This window comes from Corylus avellana, chromosome ca1 (genome assembly GCF_901000735.1).
Source record: "Corylus avellana chromosome ca1, CavTom2PMs-1.0".
Classification (NCBI taxonomy): Eukaryota; Viridiplantae; Streptophyta; class Magnoliopsida; order Fagales; family Betulaceae; genus Corylus; species Corylus avellana.
Window position 1 is genome coordinate 1,160,730 of NC_081541.1, and position 15,673 is coordinate 1,176,402.

General features: G+C 36.4%; 2 protein-coding genes across 3 annotated transcripts; one reads left to right on the forward strand and one right to left on the reverse strand.

Moving 5' to 3' along the window:
* Positions 1-4,859: 4,859 nt before the first annotated feature.
* Positions 4,860-7,243, forward strand: LOC132165868 (transcription factor SPEECHLESS). 2 transcript variants are annotated; one of them, XM_059576562.1, is made up of 3 exons: positions 4,860-5,619; positions 5,779-6,327; positions 6,929-7,243. In XM_059576562.1, exons 1-3 carry the CDS (start codon positions 5,233-5,235, stop codon positions 6,992-6,994), a joined length of 1,002 nt encoding a protein of 333 aa, XP_059432545.1. In that variant the 5' UTR covers positions 4,860-5,232; the 3' UTR covers positions 6,995-7,243. The 2 variants fall into 2 exon arrangements, with proteins under 2 accessions (XP_059432545.1, XP_059432552.1); XM_059576569.1 differs by having other exon boundaries at positions 5,779-6,276.
* A 4,494-nt stretch (positions 7,244-11,737) lies between these two features.
* On the reverse strand, positions 11,738-14,051 carry LOC132167134 (probable WRKY transcription factor 53). Its single transcript, XM_059578036.1, has 3 exons — positions 13,560-14,051; positions 13,344-13,472; positions 11,738-12,725 (listed from the first exon to the last, which is right to left on the reverse strand). Exons 1-3 carry the CDS (start codon positions 13,871-13,873, stop codon positions 12,071-12,073), a joined length of 1,098 nt encoding a protein of 365 aa, XP_059434019.1. The 5' UTR covers positions 13,874-14,051; the 3' UTR covers positions 11,738-12,070.
* Positions 14,052-15,673: the final 1,622 nt, after the last annotated feature.

The following is a 15,673-nucleotide window of genomic DNA, read 5'->3' on the forward strand; positions in this document are numbered from 1 at the left end:
AAAAAGGAAAAACAGGAAATGAGCTGAGTTAATGGGAAGAGAAGTAGAGAAAAAGAAATGGAGGTAGTGTTAATTAGTTAAGGACCCCAGATGTCCGAGACATTCCTGCAGGCACGGCGTGAGCATGGGCCCGAAGCGCGTAAACCTCTCAACTCAGTGGTCACCATCAGCAGCAGAGTGTAGAGACAGCGAATTCAAAATTTTGTTTTGCATGCAGGTCTGCCAACGACGGCATTCAAGGCACATTTTTTTGGGTACATTTTCACACTGATTTGGACATCTCGATGCCATCCCTACATCTGCCTAGGTGTCCCTATGCAAGAAGCATATATGAACGAATCATTATTTTCTTTCTTCTTTTCTTCTTTCTTCTTTCTCTTTTAAATCACCATGCAAACTGCTAGACACAAATTTTATTTCTTTTGCCTCTTGTCTACCCAAATGCCCAAGCCAATACTTATATTTTCTCCATCATTACCTTCCTATTAATTCCTTGATATGATATATTGATATTCATGTCATGTCAGCCTCTTTTTATACCAAAATCATCTAGCACCATCTTTTCTTCAATATGTAACATGTTTAATTGGGCAAGGATAATCAATAAACCAACATGCTGTCATTTTTCTAATTGAATAAAAAAAAAAGGGTTACAATGGACGCCCATTCACACTCTTAATTTAGAAGGAAAAATAAGTGGACCATCATAAAAATAAAAATTGGGTGAATCCTCTAACAACATACTCAAACCAAAATAAAACAGTATAAAAATATATACAAATAGTAGAAAATTGGTCAAACAAGTGAAAGAGTAATGCTTACTCTACAACCTGTAAAATCTTTTCAACAATTTGCTAAAAACATGTAATTCGAACGACGTCAGTCACATGAAAAAATTTTAAGACCCTTTTAATCACATACTAACATGCATTAGGAATTTATAAAAGAGTTATGTAAAATTGTAAGTCTAGCATTTTTTTTAATTTCTCTTATGGCCTCAAAGTTTTTTTTTTTTTTGAAAAAAAAAATAATAAAAAATAAATAAAGAGTATAAGATTGAATTTAAATGAGGGGTGGGAGGGGGAGTGAACCGAATTTAGCCCCCAACGGCAGTCGGGGCAGGATGGGGACATGACAAACTAAATGGGGCATGGAAATCTAATATGCAATCAAGCCCGTAGGACCCACGGATTTTTTTGAAGTGGGACCTCCGACATCCATCCGATTCGATCGTGACCGAACAATTCCTCATCAAACCTCAGAAAATCTCGACCACTTTGATAACCGGCGAGCAACACGACGAGCAAATTTGGGTGTTGAGAGAGATCTAGAGAGAGAGAGAGAGAGACTGCACTGCATGAAGGTTAAATGCGTTAGTAGCAGTAAGCCAGTAATAATGTTTTGCTCATATATTTCGTGGGTGCTATTGAATGATGTTTTTTTTTTTTTTTTTGCTGTGGGAGAAGTGAATTAATGAAGCTTTGAGGGAGGACCCAATGCATTAAGACTCCATGTTTTAAAATTTTGTCCCACATTCCCCATACGAATATAGTGTAATTTATGGGCCACTATAAATGAGAAAAGAATTGTACTGCTTTCAAATTTATGTATCTAGCTATGTATAAATGACATGCAAAGACGCTAAGTGGATATAGGGATTATGAACCTGTCATATGTTTATGTGTACGCTAAGTTTCATATTAGTTGATAATGCAAATGTATGCTGCGAAGCATATCATTATATATATAAACAGAATCCAATAATCACAATGATCATATAAATTAATCCTCTTTGTAAGAAATGATAATATTATAATATCACAACTAGAATAATATCACAGTAAAAATCAGTCATTATCTTTTATCTTTTATAATAAATCCCGTTCACCTCAAGAACAAAAATCATTTTTTAATGATAATCTACCGAGTAGAGAGAGAGAGAGAGGGGTTGTTGAGGAATGTAAATGTGAAAATTGATGGATGAGGGCGCAAGAGGGTGGACTCATTGGAGGAAATTAAGTATATGTGAAGAAAAAAAAAAAAAAAAACCAAAGATGTTAGACTCCCTTATTCCAGTAGTGTGAATCCATGCTGAAGCTCGCATTAACTCCTCTCTCCCTTTCTCACTCATGTCAGCCACCCTGCCATGGTGACCCCCACATCTTCATCTTCCAGGAAGAGAGAGAGTGCAGGCGCTTGAAGATGAGATAGAAAATATGTTTTATGGCTCATTGTAGGCACGGAGATGCCGTGTCTGCACATTGAAAGCCACCACAATAATAATAATAATAAATCGTATAAAATAGCACACAACTTGCAGATTTTTTTCCCTCTGCACTTGACGTCATCGCCTTCCTCGATCATTTATTTCTTCTCTCTCTCTCTCTCTCTCTCTCTCATGCACACCTATACATGTTCATTCTGTCGTCCTTAACAAATAGCTAGCCATCCTTCCAAAATTTTTAGCAGACATGTTTAATTAATAACGTGATTTATGCCATTGTCGCCCTACCATTCTTAACTCATTGTTCTAACCCGACAACCAAGTACGTTGCAATGGTTGGACCATAATGAATTGTCTAAAACTAATAAGTCACCATTAATTACAAGTATTCGATCTTTCTTTTTATAGTCATAATTTAAAGGTTATGCATCTTTTCGCGGGATCATAATAAAAGCAAGTGAAGGGAGAGCTTTAGTTTCACCTCTGAAAAGCTTCTGAATTGTATCTGTTTTTTACTTCTGAAAAGTTAAAGGGGGGGAAAAAGAACATATGCTGGAAGTTCACTTCTGAGATTTTGATTTCCTTAAGAAGACATGATGACAAAAATCACCAGCCAACGCAGAGAATGACAGCTTGCATACATCATTTGTTTAAAGATGCATAAGACATTACTACACAATTGTGGTCTTTGGTCGAAACATTCTCCACTTGTGATTGCAGCATGAAGAGCATTCATTCTGGCTTCTTTTTCCTTGGTTCATGATCAGGCAAAGATGTGCATGGAATAGTTTTGAGTATGAGCTCTCAATTATAACATTTTTTTTTTTTTTCAATGTGGGACACTTACACATACTATATACAGTTTTGAGGTACAAATATATATATAGGCTAAGCAATAATTATCGGTTTACCTCTAAATCAGAGGCTTTGAAAGCAAGGGAAAAATTGAGGTTTTTATGTGCAAGAAATATATGTAAACCTGCTATATACCATTAATCAAAGGTGGGGACCATGGGTGGGCAGCCGTCTCAGTTGTAAGCCAGTACCCACAAGTGATTGTCAGAAACTGACACTAGAGCATTCAAAATCAGAATCCTTTCAATCGAAAGCCTAATGACTACAACTGATATCTTTGTCATTTACCAACAATCAAGCAAGCTAGCTGCTCACTGAAGCAAGATCAAGCTTAAAGGGTAAAAAGTCAAAATGAAAAAACGGAAGAGGCACGTTGAACATTCAATCTACTGTTCCTTTTTCCCTATTGGTCTGACCTGCTTCTATCGATCTGTTTAATTACATCCTCTTTGTTGCCTAGTAATTAATCCCACGTTTATGTCTTACCTGATTGACAAGACCAAAATGAAAGAAAGAACAACATATAAAGGCCCTTTTGTGCTAAGTTTCTTCCTTGAAAATTTAAAAAAGAAAAACATGCAAACTAAGCAACTCAACGATCAGCTATTAAGCTTAAAACAATGCCGGGTATAGCATATAAAGAGTACAGTAATGCAAGAAACTAAATTTTTATTCAGGATGCTAATCATATGAATTATCTTAAGTACTATTGAATTAAAAAAAAAGAAAAAAGAAAAAGGAAAATGAAACTTCACTTATCACCCTTGAATTATCGCTCATTTTGCAATGTCCATCATAAAGTTCAAAACTTCACTTATCACCCCCCTCTATTAGGATTTTTGGTTAAATCCCAACAAAATTCCCAAAATACCTCATTTTTTATAAAAAAAAAATACTTAAATTTTTTTGCAAATACTATTAAATTCGGACCAATGCTTTAATCTTTGCAAATTTTTCCTTCTTTTTTTTCCTAAACACAAATGGGGGTATTTTGGAAAAATTTAATAGATGGGTGAGATTGCAAACAATTGAAAGATTGATACAATAAATTAAGAGAAATTGAACTTCAATGAGGACATTGCAAAAGTGGTGGCAATTCAGGGAGGTTAAATGAAGCTTCAAAAAAAAAAGAGTCCAAGAGTTGGTTAAAACTGATAGTTAGCATCATAGATAGTTGTGAAATTAAAAACAAAATGTATTCTAAAAATTACTCCACACTTAAAACAATGAGCAATAATGAAAGAAATCATATTTTTATTTAAAAACTATCCAACAATACTGATGTGTCAATCACAACCATATATATTTCTTAAATACCTTAAATTTCATGTTAATTTATATGTTTATATATATATAGTGAGTACGTTGTCACGTTATTTAAAAATTGTAAATGTCGAGACACTATTTACATGGTTTATAAGCTACCTTAGTGTCAATTTAATTATATGAATGAAGGGATCATTAGAGGCCCCAAAAACTTCTAGTTCTTAGAATACATTGTGTATTATTGACGCATCCTAGCCACAATTGTGCGTATAGTAAACATCGAAAATAGTTTTTTTTTTTTTTTTCCCTAAAGAATTATTGATTTAATATTACCGTATATAATATATGGATCACTTACCAGATATTAAACTGACAATAACAGATACTAAATATATCTTGATATTGGACGAAATTAAGAAAGGTATGAAAAAAAAAAAAAATAACAATAATATATATATATATAGTTAAAAAGGTATGCACAATTCGCAGCACTCTATATATATAACCCATTTTTCTCTCTCTTTTGCTCTCACAAACGGGGTTCTTTCTTTTGATCATTGCTGTTTCTAGTTTTTCATTGTCTTGGGATTCTGCGTTTCACTCCTCATGTGTGCCTCCCTGATTCCCGTGAGATTCCCCAGCATCTAACGGTAAAGGACCCAACCAATTCAAACACAACAGAGACGTTGATGGCGATGTTCAGTCTCTTTCACCTGAGCTCTGTTATAATTTAACAAATACTTTTCTTGATCTTGACAATCTCACCCCTCTACTTCTCCATCTGGGTCCTTTTCTCCTTCTCAGTCCCCACTCTTTTTTTTTTTTTTTATCCTTATCATCATCCATCCCCTACACTTTCTCTCAGCAGTTTTCGGAAGTATTCAAAAATGGGCGACGGTACTTTCTCTGATATTTTTGAAGAAAATGAATTCGGAGACACCAACTTGGCCGCAGATGATCTTTTTAGCATCTTCGAGAGCTTAGAGAGCGTGGCGGAGTTTCCTCCGATTGATGAAGGCGAAGAGACCGGCGCCAGATTGGTCTCTCAGAAGTCTACATCGTCCAGCGCTTTGCAAGAGTGGGAGACCGAGCTTCTTGAGACATCACCAAAGAGCAAGAGGCCGAAGCTAATCATGACTACTTCGGAGGAGGAAGCAAACCCAGATGGGCAACAAAGGATGTCTCATATCACTGTCGAGCGCAACCGGAGGAAGCAAATGAATGAGCATTTGTCTGTCTTGAGATCTCTTATGCCTAGCTTCTATGTCAAAAGAGTGAGTTAATTATATATTTTTAATTTCTTCTGTCTTTTCCACGCTTTAAATATTGTGTCACCTCTCCATTGCTCGACTCGATCTTATAAAAACGATCAAGAGAGCTCACATCTTTCAGAATAGTATATATATATATTTATTTTGGTTACGGTTGTTTAGGGAGATCAAGCGTCGATAATTGGAGGGGTGGTGGATTACATCAACGAATTACAACAAGTTCTACAGTCGCTTGAAGCGAAGAAGCAAAGAAAAGTATACAGTGAAGTGCTAAGCCCTAGGCTTAATGTTTGTTCAAGTCCAAGACTAAACTCACCACTTAGCCCTAGAAAGCCACCTCTAAGCCCTAGACTAAACTTACCCATTAGCCCAAGAACCCCGCAGCCAAGCAGCCCTTACAAGCCAAGGTTAATGCAGCAGGGTTACCACTCCCCGACCATGGCTTCAACTTCCCTTGAACCTTCTCCTTCTTCATCGTCTACTTCCTCCATCAATGATAATGTCAATGAGCTCGTAGCAAATTCAAAGTCTCCGATTGCACACGTGGAGGTGAAGTTTTCAGGTCCAAATCTTCTTTTGAAGACAGTTTCTCATCGGATTCCAGGGCAAGCCACGAAAATCATTTCCGTCCTCCAACATCTCTCCTTTGAAATTCTCAACGTAAGCATCAAAACTGTTGACGAAACCATGCTTAATTCCTTCACCATTAAGGTAAAAACTCTAGCTATATAGTTGATTAATTACCACTTTCCATCTTTTCTTTTCTTTTTTTCTCTTTCTTTCTCAATTCAGGTCTGAGTACAAAAATTAATTAATAGCATTGATGGTCGACAAAAAATTAAAACTTGTGAAAAGTGCTCCTCATGTTACTTTTTTTTCTGGTCCTTTTTGTCTGTAGTGCTTTTCAAGACAAAATTTTAAATGCCATTCTACGTACATCTAATTATCTAAATTTTAGATATTAATTAATATTGTATATATTTTAAATAAACCAACGACAAGCACCCATGTTGGAGGAAATTTTTGTATACATGCACTAATTTCCGACCCATATTTGAAAAACAAACTGGCGTTTTTTGTACTGCACTGACCGTATTGACTGCTTAAGTTTAATGCATGTCTTTGGAAACCACGAAATATGTTGCAGAAAACTATGCATGGTACATTGCAGGCTTGCAGCCGTTGTCCTCATTAATTAATTTGTTATTTGTGGAAGAAATTAAAGTTATATGAGAATGCTTTAATATGATTTAATTAATTAAATTGATTGAAGCTAATGATTGGGTATTAATTTTGTTTTGTTAATTAATAGATTGGAATTGAATGCCAACTAAGCGCCGAGGAACTGGCACACCAAATTCAGCAAACATTCTGCTAAAGATAGTTCCAGCAGTCTGAAGCCTAACAAGAAGACCTCTCTCTCTTTCTCTCTGTCTCTCAGCTCATGAAGTGCAATAATAAAAGAGAATGTGGGAAGGCATTTACCAACATTCCTATTAATTAACTACAAATTTAATTGTAATCAGTACTACTCATGATCATCTGTATTTGCTACTGTCAACCTCTTTGTAAGCTGATCATCAGCATTAATCTCAAGTTAATTCTAAGTTAATCTATGGATTTTTAATTTTCATTCCCAAGAAATTCTTATCATCATCAGTGAATAAAGCAACATGTCTAAGCTGCATGCATGTGTGCTTGCACACAGCTTTTGCCAGGGAAACTACAAAATGTATGCATATCTAATATTGATGATAATCAAGCTAGAGATCATATATATCCAAAAAAAAATTAAAAAAATGAAAAAGAAAACTTTATAAAACAACCCAAACTGCTCATTTTAAACTGGTTTTGTTACCTAAATAAACCAAGCCTAGCTCAAATGTGAAACTCAACTACTTCAAACATGCTGATAGGTACCTAAGGTTGGGTAGTGACGTAAGATGGGATTTGAGAGCTCCTTTCGGGTGGGAGAGACTATAACTCTTCACTTAAGGTAGAAGAGCACCACAATACTTCACTCAGGATAAGAGAAAACCACAATTTAACTAAATCATTCACTGCTTTCTTCATTAATAAAATAGTCTATAAATAGACTACATTTGATAACATGATAACACCATTAATATTCAAATAAACCTAATCCTAAAGATTTGAAATCCTATTTTCAATCAACTATTAATCAAATCTAATCCTAACATTCTAATCCTAATGAGTTGGAATTACATTCCAACTCAACCTTATCTTATCCCTATCACATGCACAATTAAAGCTTGAACAAACCCAGGCTCGACTCTAGCAAGAAAGTTGTGAGCAGTAAAGATTATTTGCAATATATATGTTGTGCTTTTAGGAAACACTAATTACCAAAATTTGTATTTTATTTTATGCTTCATTAAATAAATTATAAATGTCTAATACATACTTTGGTGGATAATATGCATTGGTAAAGGTTGGATATATGCTTTCCAAGTAAAAGTTATAGTAAGTTAATTTGTTCAAAAAAAATTAACTCAACAGGCGGGATTCATGTACGAGTTAGAGCTTTTTCAAAAAAATTAATGAAAATCTAGCTAGAAAACAAAAATAAGTTCAACTTTAAGCTCGATTACAAAGTAAATGAACAAAGCTTCACCTTGAAATATTATAAGTTATTAATCTTAATATCCTAGTATTATATATGTACAACGTAACACAATATAATTACTTTCACTCACATTTTGTGGATGTCATTTCTTTCATTTTCTCGTCGTATATAGATAAGGATTCTCCATATGATTATTGCTCTCTCATCATATATATTATGTTATATGTTTCTATAGGATGCAAGCCAAACCCTATATATATACATAATCTTGGCCTCCTTGAAAGCATTTTGTGGGTCCAAATTTAACTAGCACAAAATAACTTCTCTTCTCTCTTCTTTTTTTCTTCTCTTTTTTTTTAGTTGAGGATTAATATCTTGCCTCCTTTTGACTGGACCATAAAGGAAAATCCCAAACATCCTAAAGGCTTGAACCAAACAATTAATCCGCTACCTACAAGAGGTCCATGCATGCCAAAATATGGCAATCCACCATTGATTCATCACCTCGATTATTTCCTGCAATATTAATTGATCAATTACGTACTTCAAATCTTTTAGCAGCTAGCTAGCCGGCCTATGGTGCATGTGGACATTCTTCTTGTCTCTCTAACCTAATATTATAGTAGGGCACCACTATATATAGTAGGGCAACACTCATAACCTACTGCGTGTGACCAATCTAGTGTTTTGACATTCTCATTGTCGATCGATCTCCCCACCCTAAACCAAGAGTGGGGAGAGACTAGCTAGCCTCAACTTTTTCCTGTAATCTTACGACATTTATTTATGATCTTCAATGTCAATATTGTTATTATTTTTGCCAGCTATATTCTCCTTATCTAATTAATTTGTAATGGTCCAACCCATATATTTTAAAACATACTGGTCCACTTGTTGGTACCATTCTATTCACAAGAGTGGGGTTACAACCTATGATAGACTTGAGGCCTTTTGTAGTTTAAGATTTAATGCCTTTTTGTGTGTCCATATACAATATTAGCATCCTCGATCTTCCACCTTCCCACCTCGTAATTATACTATTTTGGCTTGTGAATACCTACATATCTAGGGGAAAAAAAGGCAAAAACATCATTAGATCGAGAAGTCGGCCAAGGGACTCAACGGTTTCCCTTCTATATTGATGTGAAGGCCCTGCGCCTTTGGTTGAAATAATATGCATGAATGGACTGCTGTTCCAAAACTTAGTGCTTTTAATTGTTAAAAGAAATAAATAATAAATAATAAAACATAAGTCGTTATTAGCTAGCTAAAGTACTCAACCATTATGGAAAGTCCAAGCTAATATCTAACCATTATGAATACTATAGCTTTTATTTAAGGCCTAGGTGATACTTTTAAGGAAGAAAGTTTCTTATATCTAACCATGCGCGCAGGAATTAACACCCAAAATACAAAATTGTCGCAAATTAAGAGTAAATACATAAGCTACGAAGTGTCAAAACTCCTGCACGAGAGACAAAATGTACCCACAATTTTTATGAGCTAATTTTTTTGTGGTTTTCTTTTATTACAACCTCCCACATGAGTGAACAAATTACACAACAAAATTTGACACTTAAATATAATTGGTTAGTGAGTGAAGTGGTAAATACCCCGTCAATTTCTAAGAAATTTGTACACAAAGTTGTTGTTGATACCAAATATTTCCAGCAGGCCCAAATAAAAGGCCCACTATGGTTTAAAGGCCACGACCCACTAAGCTGACAAGTGCACGTTTTCAAACGTATTTGTCATCACCTAGTCCGTCTAAGTGCGCAATATCCTATCTACTTAAATTTCTCATATTATCGGTTTTCAACCACTCTCACATATCAAGGAAGCACAATCATCACACAAACCACTCCATAGATTATTATGGGAGAGATATACTCTCAACAAACTCAATCCCACCTTCCAAGGGTGGTTACCCATATTTGAGGAAAGCAAGTGAGTCCTCTCACTCTCAAGCTTCATCTATAAAAAGAGCACGCACCACAATGTCGAAGGTGAATTCTATCACTATTCCTCTCAATTTATTATTATCTTTCTTATTATCTACTCTCACTTTATCTAAGTTTTTAACTTAGGCATCGGAGGTGGCACGATCACCACATCCCCTACTTTGAGGTCTGTCACTATTGATTCGTTTCTCTTAGCCGTCTTTACTCTTAGCAGGTTTTTGAATCGAATTGCTACCAATCTTTGGTCCGACTGGGTTAACTCTCCTCAATTAACAGAACCCCCAATGTACGTACTTGAAAAAATTTCATTACCCTTGATGGAGAAAGATCCTCTCCATTTCAAATGAAATGGAGGGAATCCATTTAGTTACTTTTAGGGGGCATTTTTGTCCAAAAAACATCAAATGACAAAATTGCCCCCCTTAAAATAACTAAATGGATCCCCTTCATTTCATTTGAAATGGAGAGATCCATATCTGCCCTTGATTTGGTTTCTCCTTAGAGTTTCCTTGCTACTATACGTAGTTCGATTTAGGGGTGGCACGTGGAGTTTCCTTGCTACTGTACGTAGTTCGATTTAGGGGTGGTGCGCGGTGGCGGAGTGGCCGCGCGCCACCCCCAAATCTGTCTGGGGTGGAGCGTTGCCACCTCAACCACCACTAGGGTGGCTTGCAAGCCGCCCCTTGGCCTAGGGGTGGCGCGCCGGCCACCTCCAGGCCATGGGGGTGGTTTGCCAGCCACCCCTAGCTAGATCTAGGGTGGCCGCACCGGCCATCCCTAGGCCACAGGGTGGCCATGCCGGCCACCCAGATGGGGCTAGTGGTTCTCTTCATGGTTGCCCTTATTTTTTATTTTTTTGATTTTGTTGTTTTGTTTTCATTTTAAGTTTTTGCATTTTTCTTAAAATGTTGATGTATCATGTGGTGATTCATGTTTTCTGCCGCAACCTTATAGCAGCAGTTCTCAAAGGAGGAGTTATTTAGAACTTTATTCAGTTTATTGTACCCAAAACAAAACGTACTATGAAACAGGTCGGTGGTGGCCCAGCACGCTACGGTGTTGGAGTTTAAGGATGTCTTTAGGATAGTCCTTTGTTGTTAGCAAAGCCCACTTGTTCAATCATATTGTTTATAAATGGGCCTGGGCCTGATGACATAGCTTAATTAGATTCGCTCGTCCACTTCTTGTGCTCTATTTGGTCTCCCTTGACATTGACGCACGGTTGTCAATGCCAGGTTCTGATTCCGAGAACCGCATTCCATCAAAATTAAAAGTACTTAGGAGAGCTTAAACCAGTTTTTGGAGACAAAATAAATAATAAATAATTAAAAAAAAAATCTGAAGTAACAATCATAATTAGTAAAATAATTAAATAAAAAATATAACTGATCAATTTAATCCATTAATAATTAACTTATCAATGATATATTGTTAATCATTTAATCAATTATATGCGAAGGAGATGGTAGTAAAAACAAGAAATAGAAAGATATTATGGGACCAAACAGTAATTACAAACCTTCCTACTTTTCCTCAATTATCCAATTAAAGAAGCAAATTAAATTTCTAATACAATCAGAAAAATAAAATAACTATTAGATTAACATCCTGAAAGTACGTACATATTATGCTTTTGGAGCAAAATCAACGAGTATTTTGCATTTAAAAGCCATCAGAGCACTTCCAAGCTGCAACCTATACAAATTAAGCAAAATTTTTTTGGCAAGCTAAGAGGAGACCTCCACATTCGGGTACGCAGTATATATTTAATTATAAATACCACACGCATTTATGTAGATGAGTTTTTTCTACATCTCCTCAGAACTTGCTAGAAAAATCAACTGGCTAAAAAGTATACCTCAAATCTACTGCTATTAATATTTCTTTCAGCGATCGATGCATGCAATTAGGAAAAGAATCCGGGGTTGTCAAATGTGAAGTTGGGGTCCAATTCCTGACCAAATGGAAAGTCAAAACCAACCGTTGGAGAATTTGTAGCTGATGTTGCAGCTGATATTATCTCTGTCAGCTCAGAATCACAGCTCTGAAAATGCTGCTGGTTCCCTCCAAAGCCACTCATCCCACTTGGAGAAACCGAGAAATAGTTTGCTCCAGATGTTGCAGGAGACACGAAAGAAGGAGAATAGCTTCCCACGAAATTGCTGTCCATAATGGATGCCTGAAACACTTGTTTTTCTGTGTTCGATGTAGAAGCGAAGTGAAATGAAGGAAAAGTTTGCTCCATCTTGGTGTCTAAGTTTTCGGTTTGGACTTTGAGGGTTGTCTGGAAGTTCAAGAGCATTTCTTGTGATGGCTGCTGATGATTTTGTGGCGGTTGGTGGTTGTTATGGTGCTGAAGCTGGCCGTCCATGTTTTTGTTTATTAATTGTTCCTGTTTTTCAGGAGATGCATTTGGGGGAGGATTTATGTGGGAGCCTTGTGCACACGTGTGCCTTCCTCGGTAAGTGATTTCAAAGACAGTTGGGTCTTCATCGGATCGTTGAACTTGCTTTGTAGCTAGACAGCCTTGGACATTTCGATGGGTGCACCTATAGTAGCCTCTACAAATTCCAACAATTAATTGTTGAGGGCATGCAGATTTAAGGAGAAAAAGAAGATGTACACATAATTTCAATGTATAGAGCCTAAATCATTGGAATAGGTTAAGAAGGATTCACGGGTGCATGAAAGAATAGGCAATTCCCATTCAATTCTGCTATTGTATATGCACTCTACGTTGTTTTGGTGTGAAAACTTCCTTTAATGCCCATGAAGATCAATAAAGTTGGTATAAGAGAATTATGGAGTTCGATCAGGACCACATGAAGCTTAAAGGGACATATCAGAGTTGCCTCCCCACTTGGGCACAAGTCTAATAGTAGGTTAGATTTGTTGGTTTTCCCCTAAGGCGGCTAATAATTTGGTAGAATTAAATGATTAAATTCATTTCTTTTTATTACTTTAAACTATCTTGAAATAAACATATATATATATTCATGTCATGAGTTAAAGCTGCTGAAATACGTGATGATTTGGATTTTGAAATTTAGTTGCATTTATATTCATGTAAGAATAATCTGATTCAAAACCCATGCATAAAAAAAAAAAACTGCATGTTTTCAAAATCTCTTATTTGAAAACTACGAACAAAAATAGGTTTGTGCAGGATTATGTCCTACCTCGGATATTTGGCATTAAGAATATCTTTCTGCCCATATTTCCTCCAGCTATAGCCATCATCAAGAGGCCCTTCAAGTCCCACGCCCGGACTAACTCTCACTTGTTGTGTCCACCCTGGCACAGCCTTTCTGCAGAAACACAAAAACTCAAACATTAATATATACCTAACAATTAGGCAGTTGAAATCAAACGCTATTTAGTAGACTTGAAATTACCTCTTTCGAGAGGCATCTCTGTGCTCCGGATCGGAATCTTCGCTCCGTGGACTACCAGCAAGAGAAGGTGGGGATTCGGACTTTCGAAAACCTGCACCTCCTGTGTGCTGCGGCTGATCACCCACCGAGCTACTCCACTGGAGCATTGAGAGTGCCTTCTCATACGAAGTCAAGATCTTTGTGACTAAGAATTCGCGGGTCTCGTGCGATGAAGATGGCAAATTGAGATGGCCTTGGAGCTGTCTTGCTAGCTCCCTCCCTTGTGCCAGCTCATGTAGAAGATTCTTCTGCTCCCAATCTCCCATGTTTTCCATTGAACCCCAAAAACAAGTCTAGGAGATGACAAGTGTTTGCTCAAAATACGGCCTGATAGCTTTTGTTAGGAAAGACAAAGCTAGAAAAGCATGCAGATAGAGTTTAGCCAAAATACGAGGTGGGTTTCGGAAATCGATGCTAAAAAGAGGCTCTTTTTTTTTTCTTTTTTTTTTTTTCTTTTTGTGCTTTTTAACTGCAAAATTTGGACATTTATGAAAAGCTTTTGCAAACGGGTTTGTCGCAAAAGGCCATAACCATTGTCTAAAAGAAACAAAAACAGAACACTAGATGCAGTAGTGATCAGTTTGTAGTACTTTGGGGTATTGGGAACAAGGAAGGAAGAATCTATGAAGGACGAGTATGGAGAGGTGAAAGCGCGATGAGGAAGAAGGGACAGTATGGGTATGGCATTTAAGGAAGACTCAGATTTGGAATTTTGGAAAGGGGAAAAAGAAAAAGAAAAAAGAAAAAAGAAAAGGAGAAAGTTTGACCAAGAATAGCCGAGTGGATTTTCTACATTGAGACCGGTCTTTGGTCATAGGAACCGTCTTCCAAGAGGTTCAAAGAGTGAGCAAGTCCAATCGCTGACCACTTCCTCGGAACCTTTTTGAATTGATGAGGGCAAATGTGGGTCGTCGATAGAGGTACATAAAAAATATATATATATTAATATATTATTAATGGAAAAAGAAGTCAGAGTTTTGGAGCTTGGTGACGAGGAGACCAAAGAACCTTCAACCTAGCTCCGCGTTACAGTTACTACAATCGGTGCTATTTCCACGTAGGACACAGAGAGAGAAAGAGAGAGAGATGAGGACAAGGTGATGACACGCGCGTGACGTTAACTTCAAACCTTTGCTTACGTTAACACTTGGAAGAAGTACGTGACATAGTGAGAACCGAATAGAGATTTTCGGCTGCCTCAGACATCTTACTTTTTTTCTTTCTTTTTTTCTTCTCCTTTTTTTTTTTTTTTTTGTTTTTTTTTTAAAAAAAATTTGTTTTTTAAATTGAAGCAGAGATATTAAAAGAAAATTTAAATTTAAAGTATTAGTATTAAATTTGAGGTATTAGCACTAAATTTAGGATGATCGAATCAATTTTAGGTGATACCATCCTGAAAGGGTTAACCTTCTACCCTTAGGTTTTAATTTTAAATCTAAAAATAAGTTTTAAAGCATTAGAAACTAAATATTAATTTATAAAAATTTAACCACAAATTTTTTTTTATTATTATTATTTTAATATTTGTCCTACGCTATTGGCAGCCGCATAGCAGGACTCGTGAGAACCCAAACAAACTAATTTTGTGCCTTTTGGTTAAGGAGACGGTCGGAACCTGATCGGAATATTGTTGGGACTTATCAAGATTCAGTTATGATCCAGTCGAAACTTGATCAAGCTACTTATGAGACTCGGTTAGGATGCATGTTGTTGGCCCTCGCTCAAACCCGGTTATGATCTGGTCCGGGCCTGCCGAGATTCGGTTTAGACCCAATCGAGACCCGCCAAGACCCTATCGGGACACCACCAAGACCCGGTCGGGACCCCATATGAACTCGGTTGGGACTTGCGAGACTTGACTAAGTTACCGTTGAAAATTGATAGAAACATTTTCGTAATTTAAAGTTTAATATGATTTAATGAATAATAATAATAATAATAAAATTTGTGATTTTTCATACACGCTAAATACCGAAAAATGATCACGTGCTGCTATAATTTTTTGTTTTTTTTGAAGAGTCATAATATTTTTAGGCTTTCAGGTAATGTAATTATTTACTCTTCAATTTGATCAC